Genomic DNA, 23,118 nt, shown 5'->3' with positions numbered 1-23,118 from the left:
TACTTCCACAAATCTCATCCTCCCCTTAACTTAGTAGGCCTTCTGCCTCCTCGCCTTGTTTTCATCTCATGTGAACATGACCCATGAAGATGCCAACAAATGTAGAAAACAAAGAGGCATTGGGATCAGGGTTGCTTTTTGACAGGCATTTTATCCATTTTGGGGTATTTTGCTTGTTTCTAAAAATTGAAGACATGAGCTAGCCTCCAAAAAATACACTAAAATGCCCAAAAAAACCCGACAAATTTAAAGGACACGGGTGGCCAAACCCTGATCGAGATGGCAAAATAAAACATCCAGTTTTAATTTGTGTTTAAATTCCCCTTGGAATTAAATGGAGCACAGAGACGCACGATTCCATAAATAAAGGCAATATCTGGTACAGAAGGTATGGATGCATGACATCAAAAGAATAAAAAACACAGCCTATTATACAGATTACCCAACATGCAAGGTTGACATGAGTGTAACCCCAAAAGATTCAGCATCGTGTCCACACATGTAACATAATGCATTGGGTCCTTCAGAGTACATTGATAAAGGCAAGATCAAGAGGGCGTTATGGTATTTCGTCTGGCCCATCCAGCTCAGAGAAGTCAATGTCATCCAAGCAACCGGTGCCCTGCAACAGTTTGAATAACGAGACAATCATGTTGTAATTTTTAAAAGAAACACTACAATTCAGCCCGTTATAAAATGCCAAATTTTCTCTTCTATTCTCTGGCAAACAATGCAACAATTGCATCATGTTTGATTATATTGGGCGGTGCTAATTACTACTTACTTGCTTGTTGTTCACCTTGCCTAAAAACCCAGTGGCCTTGAAATTCTTCAATTCCAATGGTCCAAGCTTTGCTTGGGCTGCATTCACTGTGATTTGAAAGCTTAGCTACAAATAATCAAACGCACATAAATCTCTTGCTTTCCATGTTCTTTCATCCCCAAAAACCATACCACCAAAAGAAAAGGGGAGCGGGGAGCTGAAAATTAACTTGCCAAGTTCAGTGACACGGCACGAAAGGACATACCTTCATCATTTTCAGCATTTTCTATATGATACACCATCCAATTTTCATGGACTCACAAAAAAATTAACAAGACCCCCCAAAACAGTAGTCCTACCATCCACTTTTCAACACAAAACGTGGATTGATGTGATGGAACTTAATCGAACGGCTATGTGCTCAACAACTATCGCTACACTATAACTCATTGGACGTCAAAATCATGTAGAGTAAATTTTATAGAGTTACCTCCGTCCCTTAGTTTAAAGAGAGAGATGAAAGAAAGTGCAAGTTCTTTGTAGCCAGCTCTTGTGAATCTAGCTTGCAACAGAAGTGTCATGATCCGAAGACACGACAATGTGCAATGTGCATCTTTCACCTTGTTATTTAATTGGAGCCTTTCCTAATATACCATATGAAATTATGTATGTAGAATGGATACTATAATTCTACATTAAAACACGACAAAAATTTCATGTGAGGCCCTCATTTAAACTTACTTTCCACATATCTCATTCCCCCCCTAACTTAGCATGCCTTCGTGACTCTTCACCTTTTTAAACATATAAACCATTTGTGATTATGTGCATACAAAGGATACCATGATTTTAGATTAAAACACAATAAAAATTCCATGTGATAATAGGCACTCAATTAAACTTACTTCCATAAATCCCATCCTCCCCTTAACTTAGTAGGCCTTCTGCCTCCTCGCCTTGTTTTCATCTCATATGAACATGACCCATGAAGATGCCAACAAATGTAGAAAACAAAGAGGCATTGGGATCAGGGTTGCTTTTTGACAGGCATTTTATCCATTTTGGGGTATTTTGCCTGTTTCTAACAATTGAAGACATGAGCTAGCCTCCAAAAAATACAATAAAATGCCCAAAAAAACCCGACAAATTTAAAGGACACGGGTGGCCAAACCCTGATCGAGATGGCAAAATAAAACATCCAATTTTAATTTGTGTTTAAATTCCCCTTGGAATTAAATGGAGCACAGAGACGCACGATTCCATAAATAAAGGCAATATCTGGTACAGCAGGTATGGATGCATGACATCAAAAGAATAAAAAACACAGCCTATTATACAGATTACCCAACATGCAAGGTTGACATCAGTGTACCCCAAAAGATTCAGCATCGTGTCTGCACATGTAACATAATGCATTGGGTCCTTCAGAGTACATTGATAAAGGCAAGATCAAGAGGGAGTTATGGTATTTCGTCTGGCCCATCCAGCTCAGAGAAGTCAATGTCATCCAAGCGACCGGTGCCCTGCAACAGTTTGAATAACGAGACAATCATGTTGTAATTTTTAAAAGAAACACTACAATTCAGCCCGTTATAAAATGCCAAATTTTCTCTTCTATTCTCTGGCAAACAATGCAACAATTGCATCATGTTTGATTATATTGGGCGGTGCTAATTACTACTTACTTGCTTGTTGTTCACCTTGCCTAAAAACCCAGTGGCCTTGAAATTCTTCAATTCCAATGGTCCAAGCTTTGCTTGGGCTGCATTCACTGTGATCTGAAAGCTTAGCTACAAATAATCAAACGCACATAAATCTCTTGCTTTCCATGTTCTTTCATCCCCAAAAACCATACCACCAAAAGAAAAGGGGAGCGGGGAGCTGAAAATTTACTTGCCAAGTTCAGTGACACGGCACGAAAGGACATACCTTCATCATTTTCAGCATTTTCTATATGATACACCATCCAATTTTCATGGACTCACAAAAAAATTAACAAGACCCCCCAAAAGAGTAGTCCTACCATCCACTTTTCAACACAAAACGTGGATTGATGTGATGGAACTTAATCGAACGGCTATGTGCTCAACAACTATCGCTACACTATAACTCATTGGACGTCAAAATCATGTAGAGTAAATTTAATAGAGTTACCTCCGTCCCTTAGTTTAAAGAGAGAGATGAAAGAAAGTGCAGGTTCTTTGTAGCCAGCTCTTGTGAATCTAGCTTGCAACAGAAGTGTCATGATCCGAAGACACGACAATGTGCAATGTGCATCTTTCACCTTGTTATTTAATTGGAGCCTTTCCTAATATACCATATGAAATTATGTATGTAGAATGGATACTATAATTCTACATTAAAACACGACAAAAATTTCATGTGAGGCCCTCATTTAAACTTACTTTCCACATATCTCATTCCCCCCCTAACATAGCATGCCTTCGTGACTCTTCACCTTTTTAAACATATAAACCATTTGTGATTATGTGCATACAAAGAATACCATGATTTTATATTAAAACACAATAAAAATTCCATGTGATAATAGGCACTCAATCAAACTTACTTCCATAAATCCCATCCTCCCCTTAACTTAGTAGGCCTTCTGCCTCCTCGCCTTGTTTTCATCTCATATGAACATGACCCATGAAGATGCCAACAAATGTAGAAAACAAAGAGGCATTGGGATCAGGGTTGCTTTTTGACAGGCATTTTATCCATTTTGGGGTATTTTGCCTGTTTCTAACAATTGAAGACATGAGCTAGCCTCCAAAAAATACACTAAAATGCCCAAAAAAACCCGACAAATTTAAAGGTCACGGGTGGCCAAACCCTGATCGAGATGGCAAAATAAAACATCCAATTTTAATTTGTGTTTAAATTCCCCTTGGAACTAAATGGAGCACAGAGACGCACGATTCCATAAATAAAGGCAATATCTGGTACAGCAGGTATGGATGCATGACATCAAAAGAATAAAAAACACAGCCTATTATACAGATTACCCAACATGCAAGGTTGACATCAGTGTACCCCAAAAGATTCAGCATCGTGTCTGCACATGTAACATAATGCATTGGGTCCTTCAGAGTACATTGATAAAGGCAAGATCAAGAGGGAGTTATGGTATTTCGTCTGGCCCATCCAGCTCAGAGAAGTCAATGTCATCCAAGCGACCGGTGCCCTGCAACAGTTTGAATAACGAGACAATCATGTTGTAATTTTTAAAAGAAACACTACAATTCAGCCCGTTATAAAATGCCAAATTTTCTCTTCTATTATCTGGCAAACAATGCAACAATTGCATCATGTTTGATTGTATTGGGCGTGCTAATTACTACTTACTTGCTTGTTGTTCACCTTGCCTAAAAACCCAGTGGCCTTGAAATTCTTCAATTCCAATGGTCCAAGCTTTGCTTGGGCTGCATTCACTGTGATCTGAAAGCTTAGCTACAAATAATCAAACGCACATAAATCTCTTGCTTTCCATGTTCTTTCATCCCCAAAAACCATACCACCAAAAGAAAAGGGGAGCGGGGAGCTGAAAATTAACTTGCCAAGTTCAGTGACACGGCACGAAAGGACATACCTTCATCATTTTCAGCATTTTCTATATGATACACCATCCAATTTTCATGGACTCACAAAAAAATTAACAAGACCCCCCAAAACAGTAGTCCTACCATCCACTTTTCACCACAAAACGTGGATTGATGTCATTGACCTTAATCGAACGGCTATGTGCTCAACAACTATCGCTACACTATAACTCATTGGACGTCAAAATCATGTAGAGTAAATTTAATAGAGTTACCTCCGTCCCTTAGTTTAAAGAGAGAGATGAAAGAAAGTGCAAGTTCTTTGTAGCCAGCTCTTGTGAATCTAGCTTGCAACAGAAGTGTCATGATCCGAAGACACGACAATGTGCAATGTGCATCTTTCACCTTGTTATTTAATTGGAGCCTTTCCTAATATACCATATGAAATTATGTATGTAGAATGGATACTATAATTCTACATTAAAACACGACAAAAATTTCATGTGAGGCACTCATTTAAACTTACATTCCACATATCTCATTCCCCCCCTAACATAGCATGCCTTCGTGACTCTTCACCTTTTTAAACATATAAACCATTTGTGATTATGTTGTGCATACAAAGAATACCATGATTTTATATTAAAACACAATAAAAATTCCATGTGATAATAGGCACTCAATCAAACTTACTTCCATAAATCCCATCCTCCCCTTAACTTAGTAGGCCTTCTGCCTCCTCGCCTTGTTTTCATCTCATATGAACATGACCCATGAAGATGCCAACAAATGTAGAAAACAAAGAGGCATTGGGATCAGGGTTGCTTTTTGACAGGCATTTTATCCATTTTGGGGTATTTTGCCTGTTTCTAACAATTGAAGACATGAGCTAGCCTCCAAAAAATACACTAAAATGCCCAAAAAACCCGACAAATTTAAAGGTCACGGGTGGCCAAACCCTGATCGAGATGGCAAAATAAAACATCCAATTTAAATTTGTGTTTAAATTCCCCTTGGAATTAAATGGAGCACAGAGACGCACGATTCCATAAATAAAGGCAATATCTGGTACAGCAGGTATGGATGCATGACATCAAAAGAATAAAAAACACAGCCTATTATACAGATTACCCAACATGCAAGGTTGACATGAGTGTACCCCAAAAGATTCAGCATCGTGTCTGCACATGTAACATAATGCATTGGGTCCTTCAGAGTACATTGATAAAGGCAAGATCAAGAGGGAGTTATGGTATTTCGTCTGGCCCATCCAGCTCAGAGAAGTCAATGTCATCCAAGCGACCGGTGCCCTGCAACAGTTTGAATAACGAGACAATCATGTTGTAATTTTTAAAAGAAACACTACAATTCAGCTCGTTATAAAATGCCAAATTTTCTCTTCTATTATCTGGCAAACAATGCAACAATTGCATCATGTTTGATTATATTGGGCGGTGCTAATTACTACTTACTTGCTTGTTGTTCACCTTGCCTAAAAACCCAGTGGCCTTGAAATTCTTCAATTCCAATGGTCCAAGCTTTGCTTGGGCTGCATTCACTGTGATCTGAAAGCTTACCTACAAATAATCAAACGCACATAAATCTCTTGCTTTCCATGTTCTTTCATCCCCAAAAACCATACCACCAAAAGAAAAGGGGAGCGGGGAGCTGAAAATTAACTTGCCAAGTTCAGTGACACGGCACGAAAGGACATACCTTCATCATTTTCAGCATTTTCTATATGATACACCATCCAATTTTCATGGACTCACAAAAAAATTAACAAGACCCCCCAAAAGAGTAGTCCTACCATCCACTTTTCAACACAAAACGTGGATTGATGTCATTGACCTTAATCGAACGGCTATGTGCTCAACAACTATCGCTACACTATAACTCATTGGACGTCAAAATCATGTAGAGTAAATTTAATAGAGTTACCTCCGTCCCTTAGTTTAAAGAGAGAGATGAAAGAAAGTGCAAGTTCTTTGTAGCCAGCTCTTGTGAATCTAGCTTGCAACAGAAGTGTCATGATCCGAAGACACGACAATGTGCAATGTGCATCTTTCACCTTGTTATTTAATTGGAGCCTTTCCTAATATACCATATGAAATTATGTATGTAGAATGGATACTATAATTCTACATTAAAACACGACAAAAATTTCATGTGAGGCACTCATTTAAACTTACTTTCCACATATCTCATTCCCCCCCTAACATAGCATGCCTTCGTGACTCTTCACCTTTTTAAACATATAAACCATTTGTGATTATGTGCATACAAAGAATACCATGATTTTATATTAAAACACAATAAAAATTCCATGTGATAATAGGCACTCAATCAAACTTACTTCCATAAATCCCATCCTCCCCTTAACTTAGTAGGCCTTCTGCCTCCTCGCCTTGTTTTCATCTCATATGAACATGACCCATGAAGATGCCAACAAATGTAGAAAACAAAGAGGCATTGGGATCAGGGTTGCTTTTTGACAGGCATTTTATCCATTTTGGGGTATTTTGCCTGTTTCTAACAATTGAAGACATGAGCTAGCCTCCAAAAAATACACTAAAATGCCCAAAAAAACCCGACAAATTTAAAGGTCACGGGTGGCCAAACCCTGATCGAGATGGCAAAATAAAACATCCAATTTTAATTTGTGTTTAAATTCCCCTTGGAATTAAATGGAGCACAGAGACGCACGATTCCATAAATAAAGGCAATATCTAGTACAGCAGGTATGTATGCATGACATCAAAAGAATAAAAAACACAGCCTATTATACAGATTACCCAACATGCAAGGTTGACATGAGTGTACCCCAAAAGATTCAGCATCGTGTCTGCACATGTAACATAATGCATTGGGTCCTTCAGAGTACATTGATAAAGGCAAGATCAAGAGGGAGTTATGGTATTTCGTCTGGCCCATCCAGCTCAGAGAAGTCAATGTCATCCAAGCGACCGGTGCCCTGCAACAGTTTGAATAACGAGACAATCATGTTGTAATTTTTAAAAGAAACACTACAATTCAGCCCGTTATAAAATGCCAAATTTTCTCTTCTATTCTCTGGCAAACAATGCAACAATTGCATCATGTTTGATTATATTGGGCAGTGCTAATTACTACTTACTTGCTTGTTGTTCACCTTGCCTAAAAACCCAGTGGCCTTGAAATTCTTCAATTCCAATGGTCCAAGCTTTGCTTGGGCTGCATTCACTGTGATCTGAAAGCTTACCTACAAATAATCAAACGCACATAAATCTCTTGCTTTCCATGTTCTTTCATCCCCAAAAACCATACCACCAAAAGAAAAGGGGAGCGCGGGGAGCTGAAAATTAACTTGCCAAGTTCAGTGACACGGCACGAAAGGACATACCTTCATCATTTTCAGCATTTTCTATATGATACACCATCCAATTTTCATGGACTCACAAAAAAATTAACAAGACCCCCCAAAACAGTAGTCCTACCATCCACTTTTCAACACAAAACGTGGATTGATGTGATGGAACTTAATCGAACGGCTATGTGCTCAACAACTATCGCTACACTATAACTCATTGGACGTCAAAATCATGTAGAATAAATTTAATAGAGTTACCTCCGTCCCTTAGTTTAAAGAGAGAGATGAAAGAAAGTGCAAGTTCTTTGTAGCCAGCTCTTGTGAATCTAGCTTGCAACAGAAGTGTCATGATCCGAAGACACGACAATGTGCAATGTGCATCTTTCACCTTGTTATTTAATTGGAGCCTTTCCTAATATACCATATGAAATTATGTATGTAGAATGGATACTATAATTCTACATTAAAACACGACAAAAATTTCATGTGTGGCACTCATTTAAACTTACTTTCCACATATCTCATTCCCCCCCTAACATAGCATGCCTTCGTGACTCTTCACCTTTTTAAACATATAAACCATTTGTGATTATGTGCATACAAAGAATACCATGATTTTATATTAAAACACAATAAAAATTCCATGTGATAATAGGCACTCAATCAAACTTACTTCCATAAATCCCATCCTCCCCTTAACTTAGTAGGCCTTCTGCCTCCTCGCCTTGTTTTCATCTCATATGAACATGACCCATGAAGATGCCAACAAATGTAGAAAACAAAGAGGCATTGGGATCAGGGTTGCTTTTTGACAGGCATTTTATCCATTTTGGGGTATTTTGCCTGTTTCTAACAATTGAAGACATGAGCTAGCCTCCAAAAAATACACTAAAATGCCCAAAAAAACCCGACAAATTTAAAGGTCACGGGTGGCCAAACCCTGATCGAGATGGCAAAATAAAACATCCAATTTTAATTTGTGTTTAAATTCCCCTTGGAATTAAATGGAGCACAGAGACGCACGATTCCATAAATAAAGGCAATATCTAGTACAGCAGGTATGGATGCATGACATGAAAAGAATAAAAAACACAGCCTATTATACAGATTACCCAACATGCAAGGTTGACATCAGTGTACCCCAAAAGATTCAGCATCGTGTCTGCACATGTAACATAATGCATTGGGTCCTTCAGAGTACATTGATAAAGGCAAGATCAAGAGGGAGTTATGGTATTTCGTCTGGCCCATCCAGCTCAGAGAAGTCAATGTCATCCAAGCGACCGGTGCCCTGCAACAGTTTGAATAACGAGACAATCATGTTGTAATTTTTAAAAGAAACACTACAATTCAGCCCGTTATAAAATGCCAAATTTTCTCTTCTATTCTCTGGCAAACAATGCAACAATTGCATCATGTTTGATTATATTCGGCGGTGCTAATTACTACTTACTTGCTTGTTGTTCACCTTGCCTAAAAACCCAGTGGCCTTGAAATTCTTCAATTCCAATGGTCCAAGCTTTGCTTGGGCTGCATTCACTGTGATCTGAAAGCTTACCTACAAATAATCAAACGCACATAAATCTCTTGCTTTCCATGTTCTTTCATCCCCAAAAACCATACCACCAAAAGAAAAGGGGAGCGGGGAGCTGAAAATTAACTTGCCAAGTTCAGTGACACGGCACGAAAGGACATACCTTCATCATTTTCAGCATTTTCTATATGATACACCATCCAATTTTCATGGACTCACAAAAAAATTAACAAGACCCCCCAAAAGAGTAGTCCTACCATCCACTTTTCAACACAAAACGTGGATTGATGTCATTGACCTTAATCGAACGGCTATGTGCTCAACAACTATCGCTACACTATAACTCATTGGACGTCAAAATCATGTAGAGTAAATTTAATAGAGTTACCTCCGTCCCTTAGTTTAAAGAGAGAGATGAAAGAAAGTGCAAGTTCTTTGTAGCCAGCTCTTGTGAATCTAGCTTGCAACAGAAGTGTCATGATCCGAAGACACGACAATGTGCAATGTGCATCTTTCACCTTGTTATTTAATTGGAGCCTTTCCTAATATACCATATGAAATTATGTATGTAGAATGGATACTATAATTCTACATTAAAACACGACAAAAATTTCATGTGAGGCACTCATTTAAACTTACTTTCCACATATCTCATTCCCCCCCTAACATAGCATGCCTTCGTGACTCTTCACCTTTTTAAACATATAAACCATTTGTGATTATGTGCATACAAAGAATACCATGATTTTATATTAAAACACAATAAAAATTCCATGTGATAATAGGCACTCAATCAAACTTACTTCCATAAATCCCATCCTCCCCTTAACTTAGTAGGCCTTCTGCCTCCTCGCCTTGTTTTCATCTCATATGAACATGACCCATGAAGATGCCAACAAATGTAGAAAACAAAGAGGCATTGGGATCAGGGTTGCTTTTTGACAGGCATTTTATCCATTTTGGGGTATTTTGCCTGTTTCTAACAATTGAAGACATGAGCTAGCCTCCAAAAAATACACTAAAATGCCCAAAAAAACCCGACAAATTTAAAGGACACGGGTGGCCAAACCCTGATCGAGATGGCAAAATAAAACATCCAATTTTAATTTGTGTTTAAATTCCCCTTGGAATTAAATGGAGCACAGAGACGCACGATTCCATAAATAAAGGCAATATCTAGTACAGCAGGTATGGATGCATGACATCAAAAGAATAAAAAACACAGCCTATTATACAGATTACCCAACATGCAAGGTTGACATGAGTGTACCCCAAAAGATTCAGCATCGTGTCTGCACATGTAACATAATGCATTGGGTCCTTCAGAGTACATTGATAAAGGCAAGAACAAGAGGGAGTTATGGTATTTCGTCTGGCCCATCCAGCTCAGAGAAGTCAATGTCATCCAAGCGACCGGTGCCCTGCAACAGTTTGAATAACGAGACAATCATGTTGTAATTTTTAAAAGAAACACTACAATTCAGCCCGTTATAAAATGCCAAATTTTCTCTTCTATTATCTGGCAAACAATGCAACAATTGCATCATGTTTGATTATATTGGGCGGTGCTAATTACTACTTACTTGCTTGTTGTTCACCTTGCCTAAAAACCCAGTGGCCTTGAAATTCTTCAATTCCAATGGTCCAAGCTTTGCTTGGGCTGCATTCACTGTGATCTGAAAGCTTACCTACAAATAATCAAACGCACATAAATCTCTTGCTTTCCATGTTCTTTCATCCCCAAAAACCATACCACCAAAAGAAAAGGGGAGCGGGGAGCTGAAAATTAACTTGCCAAGTTCAGTGACACGGCACGAAAGGACATACCTTCATCATTTTCAGCATTTTCTATATGATACACCATCCAATTTTCATGGACTCACAAAAAAATTAACAAGACCCCCCAAAAGAGTAGTCCTACCATCCACTTTTCAACACAAAACGTGGATTGATGTCATTGACCTTAATCGAACGGCTATGTGCTCAACAACTATCGCTACACTATAACTCATTGGACGTCAAAATCATGTAGAGTAAATTTAATAGAGTTACCTCCGTCCCTTAGTTTAAAGAGAGAGATGAAAGAAAGTGCAAGTTCTTTGTAGCCAGCTCTTGTGAATCTAGCTTGCAACAGAAGTGTCATGATCCGAAGACACGACAATGTGCAATGTGCATCTTTCACCTTGTTATTTAATTGGAGCCTTTCCTAATATACCATATGAAATTATGTATGTAGAATGGATACTATAATTCTACATTAAAACACGACAAAAATTTCATGTGAGGCACTCATTTAAACTTACTTTCCACATATCTCATTCCCCCCCTAACTTAGCATGCCTTCGTGACTCTTCACCTTTTTAAACATATAAACCATTTGTGATTATGTGCATACAAAGGATACCATGATTTTATATTAAAACACAATAAAAATTCCATGTGATAATAGGCACTCAATTAAACTTACTTCCATAAATCTCATCCTCCCCTTAACTTAGTAGGCCTTCTGCCTCCTCGCCTTGTTTTCATCTCATATGAACATGACCCATGAAGATGCCAACAAATGTAGAAAACAAAGAGGCATTGGGATCAGGGTTGCTTTTTGACAGGCATTTTATCCATTTTGGGGTATTTTGCCTGTTTCTAACAATTGAAGACATGAGCTAGCTTCCAAAAAATACACTAAAATGCCCAAAAAAACCCGACAAATTTAAAGGACACGGGTGGCCAAACCCTGATCGAGATGGCAAAATAAAACATCCAATTTTAATTTGTGTTTAAATTCCCCTTGGAATAGAAGCTGACTTCTGCTCCAAGCAGTGATCTCGGATCTCTGTAGGTAGACTCAAGGTGAACTGCTCAATATGTTCTCTAAACAAGATCTTCTTGAATGAAGAGGCGGAAAGAAAAGAGCTCCAAAATCTCTCACAGTAAGCATTTATTGTATCTTTCTTGGTCATCCGAAGATGGTTCCAAGCAGCTCGTATATCTCATTCATACTCTTGCGTCAACCAAGAAGAAATAAAAAGCTTCTTAAATTTCAGCCATTTAACTGGAGCAGTCTTGTTTAAAAGAAGCGTCGACCACCAAGTGCGAGCATTCCCCTTAGAGTAAGAGGCAGCTCTCCGAATCTTGGAGTGCTCTGAGTAGTGTCCTCCCACGAAAGCGATGTCAAACTGCTGTATAAAAGACAAAGCCTTCGAAGCATCTGAGTATCCTGAAAAAGTATCAAATTAGATCGAGTGTCTACCTTCCTTAAACTCTCGGACTTTCTTGCTTTTATCTTCAAGAAAGTCATACCGGTTGGCTTTACAAAAATTCTTCTTGTTCGCATAAAAGTTTCCGTCATCGGAATCTGAGCTGTCTATAGACGAGTCCTCGGTAGAACTGTCAGTCTCTAGGCGAGATTTAGCCTTCTTTGCCTTTTTCTTGCCCTTTCCGAAGCATTGTTTCTTGCTTCGCTTTTGACCTTTTTTGTCTTCTTCGCTCAAATTTGAAGAGCTAGAAGAAGAAGAAGAAGAAGAACTGGGTACTCCTTCAAAGTGAACACGCTTCTTCTGTTTCTTTGCTTTGTCAAATATCGACTGACGAACCAAATAACCCAAGAAGTCAGTGCCTTTCTTTTGCTTTTTGCCGTGCTTTTTGGCTTTCTTTTGCGCGTCAAAAAGCTGAGCAATCCGTGCATTAACCACCTCTTCTAGTTCCTTCTCTGAATATTTATTGTGAGCAGAAGGTTTCTTGAGAGCGGGTTTCGCGGGTGGTGTAGTGGTTTTCTGCCACCACTGCTCATGCACTTCCTGAAAAGAAGTCTCGCTCATGTATTTTGCAAATTTTGGGTCCTGCGCAAAATTGAGCATCATCTTCGTTGCATCGCCGATCAATTGACGACGCTCCATCTCTCGCCGCTCCGCCTGAGTAGGCCGAGGCGGGCCATACTCTGTCGGAATCTTCGTTGTGATCCCTGCCCGCATCTCCAGATGCAAAGGGAGTCGACTGATCCTTGCGTGAAGCCATAGGTGCCGTGGAAAAAAAATTGGGGATCAGATTTCCCGTCGAAGAGAAATCGGCCTTGCTCTGATACCACTGTGACAGACTTAGACACTCCAAGTCAAGAATCGATCACCACAGCACCAAATAACTACTTCAAAACAATTCACAGATCACAATAGATTTGCACTTGCCCGATGGAGTTCTGTGCCTAGAGATATTGGCCCCAGAGACTGGCGCCCCTTTCGGTATTTCTTTATGTATTAAATCAATGTCAAAGTACAAAGAGCGGTTAGGGTTTCACTCTCAGACTGTCACAAAGTGATGACGTGGCTAGCGACAGCAGAAACCCTAATTTCTGCCAAAAATTCTAATTTCCGAAAATCGCGGAGGTGGAAAAAAAATAAAAAATAAATTAAAAATTTGTTTTTTTAAAGCGACGCAAATCTCAGCTTTTTCTCTACGCTTGGCGAGAGAGAGAGAGAGAGAGAGAGAGAGAGAGAGAGAGAGAGAGAAGGATTACTTGCTTTTATTATTAAAAGCCACACAGAGAGAGCTTATGAGAGAGAACACTTGCTTTTGATTTTGAAAGCTTTTTGGGCTCTGCTTTTGGGCATCCCTTGTAACTTTAAATAAGTGGTTTGGGCATTCACTTCTCAGAGCATTTGGACGCAGAGTCTGAGAGTGAATCCCGACCCACTCTCTTGTACTTTGAACTGATAAATACAAAAAGAAATACCGAAAGGGGTGCCAGTCTTTGGGGCCAATATCTCTAGGCACGGAACTCCGCCAGGCCAATACAAATCTATTGTGATCTGTGAATTGTTTGAAGTGGCTATTTGGTGTTGTCGCGATTGATTCTTGACTTGGAGTGTCCAAGTTTGTTACACAGACTCTGTGTCCAGATGCTCTGCAGAGTGAGCCCTAAACCGTTTACTTAAAGATTACAAGGGATGCCCAAAAGCAGAGCCCCAAAAGCTTCCATTTCAAAAGCAATCTCTCTCTCTCTCTCTCTCTCTCAAGAGAGCAAAAAGAAAGCAAGTATTCCCTTTCTCTCTCTATCTCCAAAGCGTAGAGCCAAAAAGCTGAAATTTGCGTCACTCAAAGTGCTTTTTTTTCAGCTCCACATTTTCCGCCGCAATTTTCGAAAATACCGTACTGCTGCCACGTGGCATTTCAGTCGCATGTGTTAGGGTTTCCAGCCAAATTAGGGTTCAGCCAGCTGTTAGGGTTAGGGTTTCCAGAAATTAGGGTTTTTGCAAATTAGGGCTGGCAGAAATTAGGGTTTCTGATGTCGGTGGCCACGTCATCATTTTGTGACAGATTTCCTCAGATAATTGGGCTAAAAAGCGACTTTCGAGGTGGTAAGCACCTCCAAGAAGCAAGTTCATTTCGAGGATACCCTTCATCTTCAAAGAGTTCCAACACTTCGTTGTCCTCTAGCTCCAGTGAGGATCAGAAAAAGCAAGAACAACAAGAAAAGCGGATCCTTGAGAAAGTCTAGAAAGCACGGAAAGCAATCTAGCAGTTCAGAGGAGGAGATCTCGTCCTCTTCTCATTGTTCAAACAATGATAAAAAGATAAAGAAGACAAAGGAGTTCTAGGATGGGGGTCAAGCATCAAGTTTGACACATTTTCAAGCTATCACGACCCATAGAGCCCTTGAATTCATATTGCAGCTTGACATTGCCTTCTCGGGGAGGTAGTTTCTCAAAACGCTCCAAGGTACAAAGGGCGACATCTTATTTGAAAGGAAACGCACAAACATGGTGGTCTACTCTGTTGTTGCACAAAAAAGCACCTAAGAAGTGAGTAAAATTAAAGAGAGTTTTCAATTCTGCAAGGTTAATCTAAGAATACGATGAAGATGTTTGGATGACTATTACCAAAGGTTTTGCAGTACCTTTTAGCCAGTGTCCTCGTTTCGGAGGATCACTTAGAAGAACTGTAACAAACTTGGACATTCCAAGTCAAGATTCTAACGACAAGAATTTCACTTCAAAACAGTTCACAGTTCACAATTGATTGGACACAGCCCGACGGAGTTCCGTGCCTAGAGATATTGGCCCCAAAGACTGGCGCCCCTTTCGATATTTCTTTTTGTATTAATCTGTTGCACAAAGTACACGGGAGTGGTTGGGTCACACTATGAGACTCTACGTCCAGATGCTCTGAGAAGTGGGAGCCCAACAACACTTATAAAGAGTTACAAGGGATGCAAAAGCAGAGCCCCAAAAGCTGTCCCAAAAGCTTTCAAAAATAAAGCAAGTTCCTCTCACAAGCCCTCTTGGGAAATTAAAGCAACTCCCAAGAAGCCCAGCGTAGGAAATTTTCAGCCCATGCATAGAATAAAGCAGGAATTTCCGCACGCTGTTGCCACGTCAGCATTCCACAAAACACGCCGTAAATTCCGAAACTGTTCGTACGACAGTGCCACGTCAGCATTTAGCAAAAAATCCAGGATTGTCTGCCACGTAAGCAATGACCGCGTGTGTGTGTGTACTGAAAATGCTGACCTGGCACTGCCGTACGGACCCCTGCAAATTGCGGCGCAAAAAAGCAGAAAGTCGTACGAACTACTGACGTGGCAAAAGTGTATGGACAAGCTGCTTTTTGGCTACGCAAATCAAGGTTGAAAACTTACGCAAGTTGCTTCAATTTTCTAAGCAAGTTTGTGAGAGGATATGCTTTATTTTTGTAGGCTTTTGATTTTCAGTTTTTGGGGCTCTGCTTTTAGCATCCCTTGTAAAGTTATAAATTAGTGGGCAGGGCTCCCACTCTGCAGAGCATCTGGACGCAGAGTCTGAGACCCTCCCACTCCCTTGTACTTTGAGCACAGATTTAATACAAAAAGAAATACCGAAAGGGGTGCCAGTCTTTGGGGCCAATATCTCTAGGCACGGAACTCCGCCACGCCCTGTCGAATCAATTGTGAACTGTGAACTGTTTTGAAGTGAATCTCTGCTGTGTTGCGGTAGAATCTTGACTTGGAGTGTCCAAGTCTATTACAATGGTATTAGAGCGCGGCCGATTTCTCTTCTATTGGGAAATCCAATTCTTTTTACGCGGCACTTATGGATTCAAGCAAAGGACAGTCGACTTCCTTTGCATCCGGAGATGCGGGAAGAGATTACGAAGAAGATTCACGCGAGGAGTACGGCCCGCCTCGGCCTACTCAAATGTAAGGTGCAGCAGATGTGAATGTTGAACTTTGCTCAAGATGAGTGCTCCGAACTGTGCTCAAGGGTTCCTTTTATCTACAGAAGGGAGAGCCTTCCGTTCCTTTAGTGATAGAGTGCAAATGATCACAAACAAAGTGGCAAACACTCTGAATGAAGGTGCTGAGACTGAGAGATAGAGAGAGAAGAATACGACACCAGAATGTTGTCAAACCTCCTCCAAAGGCCCCACTCTCTATGGCGAGAGCAGTCTACTATTGATTGCGCAAATTTCTACAATGCAATGGACTTGCCGACAATGTCGACGACGACGAGACGAGCTGAAATCTGAAAACGCTAAGGGCTGAAATCTGCAAATCTTGTATTTGCTGAATTCTGACTCTATGTTGGCGACAACGATGTGACGACGACGCGCTGAAACTGAAAACGCTGACTCAATGGGCTGATCTGATGCCGTGGATCTGCAAAATGCCGAGGCTAATCTGCACTGCAAAAATGCTGGGCTGTTTTGATGCTTGATGCAAAAACGCTAGGCTGAATGTTGGAATCTGCTACCGCCGGGGCTGATATGCAATACAAAACGTCAAGGCTGAAAAACGCTAGGCTGTCTATTGGCTGAAAACGCTAGGTTTGCTACCGGGGGAGGTCTTGCTGAGAAGATGCCTGTTGAACACTGGTTCATGCTGCCTCTTCTGCCAAGAAGTGCTAGCGTTAGGGTTTCTTATATATTTGCTTAGGCCATTTGCCCTACCCATTTCCCAACAAAAGTCGCTTAAAAATAATAAGTGAAAATGGCTAAAATAGGGAAAATAGGTTTTCTGCACAGTAAAAATGCTCCTGATGGGTTCTGATGGTAATCTGATGATCATGATGTGCGCAGCTAGAGGATATGCATCTACTCTAAGTGCCTGGACATGCACGGTCTGCGAACAGACTCACAAAGGTGCCAGAACACTTCCTAGCGCTAGCACTTTTGGGCAGAAGAGGTAGCAGACCACGGTGGGTATATGCACCTTCTCAACAAGACCGGCAGTCAACCTAGCGTTTTCAGCCAACAAGAACCACCCAACATTTTCAGCTTTGCAGATCAGCCAAGTGTTTTGCATGTGCAGCAACCTGGCCACAGTAGATCACAGATCAGCCCTAGCATTAGCAAAATCAGCGAAAGCCTAGCGTTTTTACAACAAGACTCAGATTCAGCCCTAGCGTTTTTGGATCAGCCTGACCATCTGGCGTTTGCAGATTCATTGCGACAAAACCACAAGTAGCATCAACGTTTTCAGTTTTCAGTTTTCAGCATCAAAACGCCGTAGTAGAAGTCCCGAACCTCGCAGATCTCACCTTCCCCCAGCAGATCCTCGCTGCCCGGTCAGATCAGCAAGCGTTTGCAGTTTCAGCCCGGAAAACACAGATTTCAGAATCTGCGTTTTCAGCGCGTCGTCGTCGCATCGTCATCATCACCGTCGGCACCGACATAGAGTCAGAATTCAGCAGATAAAGATTTGCAGATTTCAGCCGTTAGCGTTTTCAGATTTCAGCCCGTCTCATCATCGTCCTTATCATCGTCGACATCGTCGGCAAGTCCATTGCATTGTAGAGATTTGTGCAATCAATAGTAGACTGCTCTCGCCATAGAGAGTGGAGAGGGTTTGACAACATTCTCGTGTCGTATTCTTCTCTCTCTCTCTCTCTCTCTCTCTCTCTCTCTCTCTCTCTCTCTCTCAGCACCTTCATTCACAGTGTTTGCCACTTTGTTTGTGATCATTTGCACTCTCTTACTAAAGGAACGGAAGGCTCTCCCTTCAGCAAGTAAAAGGAACCTTGAGCACAATTCGGAGCACTCATCTTAAGCAAAAGTCCAACATTCACATCCGTTGCACCCTTACAGCAAGAAAGTTCGAGAGTTTAAAGAAGGTGGATTGTCAATTAGACTTGACACATTTTCTAGATTTCGAGATGCTTCAAAGGCTTTGGCCTTCACACAGTAGTTTGACATAGCTTTCTCTGGAGGACATTACTCAGAGCAATCCAAGATTCGGAGGGCTACCTCTTACTTCAAGGGAAATGCTCGAACTTGGTGGTCCACTCTTCTATTGAACAAGAAAGCGCCAGTTAAATGGCTGAAATTTAAGAGGCTTCTTATTTCTTCTTGGTTGACTCAGAAGTACGAACGCGACTTACGAACTGCTTGGAACCATCTTCGGATGACCAAGAAGGATACATTGGACGCATATTGCGAGAGATTTTGGAGCTCTTTTCTACCAGCTTCTTCATTTAAGAAGATCTCGTTCAAAGAACAGATTGAGCGGTTTACCTTGGGACTTCCTACAGAGATCCGAGACCACTGCTTAGAGCAAAAGTCAGATTCCATTCAAGAACTGATGAGTCACGCGAAACTGGGTTTTGCCATTCATTCAGGCAATTTGAATTACCCCGCAGATGAAATCATGACGCAAAGGACTAAACAGACTTCGAACAATGAAAGTATAAAGAAGAAGAGCAACCCAGAAAAGAAAGGAAAGGATGCACGACCCAAGCTCACTCTTTGAGAGAGATCTCTCTACATCTAAGACGAGAAGGCTTTGGATGCGGGGAAACTGGACACATCTCCGCGAAGTGCCCAAAAAAAGGCACCAAAAGAACAGAATGACAAAGATGAAGACAGGCCTGTGGGTTCGAAAGCAGCTGAGGAACGTGGACGAAAAGGCAAGATGAAAGTAGTACTGGTTACAGATTTCATGAGTACTGACCCAAGCACGATTGACGAGAGTACAGAACTTTGCCGAGCTTGGGGCAAAGTGAAAGACCAAGAAGCCTTGATTTTCTTTGATGTAAGAGCCAAGGCCAACTTCATTTCACCTGAATTGGCGGCGCGGCTCGAGATCACACCCGATCGGATGGGACCACTAGCAGAGGCAGTTCTAGCAGCACCCGACAGGGACATAGCTATTACACCTATCATTGGCAAAACTTTGGTTGCATTGTCAGGGGTATTTGGGGCACGACGACTTCTATATAATGCCCTTGGAAGGTTGTGATGTCTTCCCGGGAATTCCCTGGTACCATAAGAACAACCCAATGGTCGACTATCGGGCGAGAAACGCGTTTGACTACAAAAAAGGACCGAAGCATTGTACTTGATGTGAAACTTAAGGGCGAGTCTGTCCCTATTGTATCGGCTTTGACCGTTTCAAAATTAATAAAATCGAGTCTATTTGTTTACTCCATCTTTTTGAAAGAGTTGAATGATGAGAATAGGACAAATATGTCTGAACATGATAAAGAACGCCAAGATTTTCTCCGCACTCATGCCGATTGCTTTTCAGAGAGCCTGCCAAGCGAGTTACCACGCACTCGTCCTGAGGATCATACCATTGATCTGATACCTGGAAGCACACCACCGAACCGGCCACCTTACCCTGTGAGCCAAGCCCAGAATGAAGAGATTATCAACCAAGTGAAAGACCTCTTGGAAAAAGGTCTTGTCCAGGCTAGTACTTCACCGTACTGCTCTCCAGTGTTGTTGGTTTTGAAGAAAGAGGGATCTTGGAGAATGTGCATCGATTATCGAGCTCTCAACAAAATCACCATCAAGAACAGATTTCCGATTCCTAGGATCGATGAGATTCTTGACCGACTACAGGGATCCTCGTGTTTTAACAGGGTCGATTTGAAGAGCGGATATCATCAGATCCGAATCGCGCCAGGAGATGTCTACAAGACAACTTTTCGGACAACTTTTGGGTTATTTGAGTTTTTGGTGATGCCTTTTGGCCTAACCAATGCTCCTGCGACATTTAACCGGATGATGGACAGGCTTTTTTGAGAGTACAGACTATTTGTTGGCACTTTCTTTGACGACATCATTGTTTTCTCCAAGGATGAGGCAGAACATAGAGAACATTTGCTACACGTCTTTCAGGTATTACGAGATCACAACTTGGTGATTAATGCGAAGAAAAGTGAATTTTTCCTACCCGAGATACACTTTTTGGGACATATTGTCTCAGCAGCAGCAGTGCAGATGGACCCGGCAAAGATAAATACTATCCGTGATTGGCCCGACTTAAAGAATGTCCATGAAGTTAGAAGCTTCTTGGGATTGTGTTCGTACTACAGACAGTTCATTAGAAAGTTTGTAGAGGTGGCTTCACCTTTGCATAGTTTGACACAGAAAGGAGTCCTTTTCTCGTGGGACCCACAGAGGTGACTAGTCGCCTTTCAGACATTGAAAGAGAAATTGACTATAGAACCAGTTTTGACGTTGCAGGATTTGCAAAAGTCATTCGAAGTATATTGTGATGCTTGTGGTCGTAGTCTGGGTGCGGTCTTAATGCAAGAAGGCCATTTCATTGCCTACGAAAGCCGATTGTTTTCAAGGCTAGAATTGACAGCACAGATTTATGAGAAAGAGCTTTTGACGTCAGGGAAACAGGACCGCACCGGCTCACCTTTGTTGCAAACGGGACCTGCAGGCAAGCAAACGCATACACAAGAACGCAACTTGAAAACGGGACGCAAGAGGGACACGAGATTGAGGGACGCAAACGAATGATCACTATTGAAAGAAAAGTGCCGAATACAAGGGATGCGAAGATCGCATGAAAACGAGGCTCGCAAGTTGGGGAAAGTGGCACGGGCTTCCCTTATATACACCCCCGGGTTGAGAGAGCTTGACGCCCAGGTCAAGCCGGGGTTTGAGAGGTGCCGATACAAAAGTTGATGCCGAGGTTTTGGAGGCGGATATTTACAAGGGGGGAGTTAGGTGTTGCAAAAAATGTCTAGCTACCTAGGGTGATGCTAGTTACAAAGTGGTGGGGGGGGGGGGGGGGGGGGGGGGGGGGAAGGACTACTCTCTGTGGTTTTCATTTAGTGTGTTGTCCTCCTCTTCAGTTGGCATGTTGTAGAAGCGCAGCACAAGGGGTCTTCCGAGTCGAAGCATGATTTCTTCAGGTACCCAAGTGCATTCCGTCATGGGGCGATTGCGCCATTTGACGTAGAATAGTTGTCCCCGGCGCCCAAAACGCGACTTTAGGATGGCCTCCGGCTCATGTGGCGGGCCATCCTTTACATACTCGGGGAGCCTTCGCCCATAGGTGTTATCCGGCACAAATCTTTTGAGTAAACTGACATGGAAGGCGTTGTGGATGTTGATGTGTGGTGGGAGCTCCAGCTTGTAGGTGATGTCGTTGAAGAACTTGAGCACTTTGTATGGACCATAGTAGCCATGATTGAACTTCGGGGAGAGGCCTTGAGGGAGGGTGATGTTCTGAGAGCTGACGAAGACCAAGTCACCCTCTTTGAAGAGTTCGGCAGGCCGTCGCTTTTGGTTGGCGTATTTGGCGATGCGTACCTTGCTTTGCTCGAGGATTTTCTTTGCGTGTTGCATGCGCGTTTGCCATTGTTGAAGAAACTCCTCACATTCCAGATCCTGGGCATGCACATCGCCGGTTGCCAGTGCAAGAGGTGTGATGACTTCTTTACCTGTGGAGAGCTCGAATGGGGTATAGCCAGTGCTGCTATGGATGGAGTTGTTGTAGTGGAATTCAAGGACGTCCATGTATTCGGACCAATCCTTCTGATCGGCCTTGACGTAGCTGCGGATGTAGTCTTTGATAACTTGGTTGACTCTTTCAGTTTGACCATCGGTTTCGGGGTGGTAGGCGGAGGAGAAGCGGAGCTGGGTGCCTAGAAGCTTGAAGAGCTCGGGCCAAAGGTCACTGAGGAAGCGGGTGTCGCGATCAGAAACTATGGCTAAGGGTAGGCCATGGTATTTGAAGACTTTTGCGAAGAAGTGTTTGGCGACTTCGTAGGCGGTGACGGGGGGCTTTGCAGGTATGAAGTGGGCTTGTTTGGTGAAGTAGTCGACGACCACCATGATGCTTGTGTGGCCGTGGGAGGGGGGAAGGTCGGTGATGAAGTCCATACTTACCATGTCCCAAGGACGGGAGGGTGTTGGCATGGGGTGAAGGAGGCCTACGGGTTTGACTCTTTGAGCTTTGACCAGTTGACATGTTGGGCATGTGCGCACGTAGTCGATGACGTCGTCCTTCATTTTGGGCCAGACGTAGTGTTGATGTAGTTTGTCATAAGATCTTTTCTGGCCACCATGTCCAGCTAGCTTGCAGTCATGAGCTTCCCACATGAGGTCTTTCTTTAGATCTGGATCATTGGGGATGTAGATTTTGCCATGCGCGTAGAAGAGGTTATCTTTTACTTCGAATAGACCCAGGGTAGCTTTGCCAGCGATGTGGTCGGCGAGCATTCGGAGGACAGCGGGGTCAGCTTTTTGAGAGTCGAGGATGCGTTGGCGTAGGGTGCTGGTTGCGGTGGAGATAGCTGTCAGGGTGGGTCTGCGACTGAGGGCATTGGGCATGACATTTGTGGTACCAGGTTTGTGGATGATGTCAATGTCGTATTCTGCCAGTGTATCTTGCCACCTAGCTTGCTTGGGGGTTATTTTGGGCTGTGTTTGGAAGTACTTGAGGGAGATGTTATCTGTGTAGACTTTTGTGTGCTTGTCTTGGACATAGTGTCGCCACTTGCGGAGGCAGTGGACGACAACGAGCATTTCCTTCTCATGTGTGGTCCATCTTGTGAATTTGTGGGATTCATATGCTATGGGTTGATTCTCTTGCATGAGGACACCACCAATGGCACCATCGGAGGCATCAGTATGAACTTCAAATGGCTTAGTGAAGTCGGGTAGTCGGAGGACGAGGGCACCACACATGGCTATCTTCAGGTTCTCAAAAGCTGCTTCT

General features: G+C 42.1%; 1 protein-coding gene across 1 annotated transcript in view; it reads right to left on the bottom strand.

The window, feature by feature from the left end:
* Positions 1–2,223: 2,223 nt before the first annotated feature.
* Positions 2,224–23,118, bottom strand: part of LOC147421666 (uncharacterized) — a 52,158-nt gene continuing 31,263 nt past the window's right edge. The window contains exons 6-12 of the mRNA XM_086502958.1: positions 10,772–10,876; positions 9,108–9,212; positions 7,442–7,546; positions 5,778–5,882; positions 4,112–4,216; positions 2,449–2,553; positions 2,224–2,286 (exon numbers count right to left, since the gene is read on the bottom strand). Coding sequence (XP_086359084.1) covers positions 2,224–2,286; positions 2,449–2,553; positions 4,112–4,216; positions 5,778–5,882; positions 7,442–7,546; positions 9,108–9,212; positions 10,772–10,876 — 693 coding nt within the window. The remainder of the gene's footprint in view (positions 2,287–2,448; positions 2,554–4,111; positions 4,217–5,777; positions 5,883–7,441; positions 7,547–9,107; positions 9,213–10,771; positions 10,877–23,118) is intronic.

The sequence above is a fragment of the Adiantum capillus-veneris genome, chromosome 27, assembly GCF_014529385.1.
Source record: "Adiantum capillus-veneris isolate H3 chromosome 27, ASM1452938v2, whole genome shotgun sequence".
NCBI lineage: Eukaryota > Viridiplantae > Streptophyta > Polypodiopsida > Polypodiales > Pteridaceae > Adiantum > Adiantum capillus-veneris.
The sequence above is the reverse complement of the archived record's forward strand: the minus strand, read 5'-3'. Positions and strand labels throughout refer to the sequence as shown.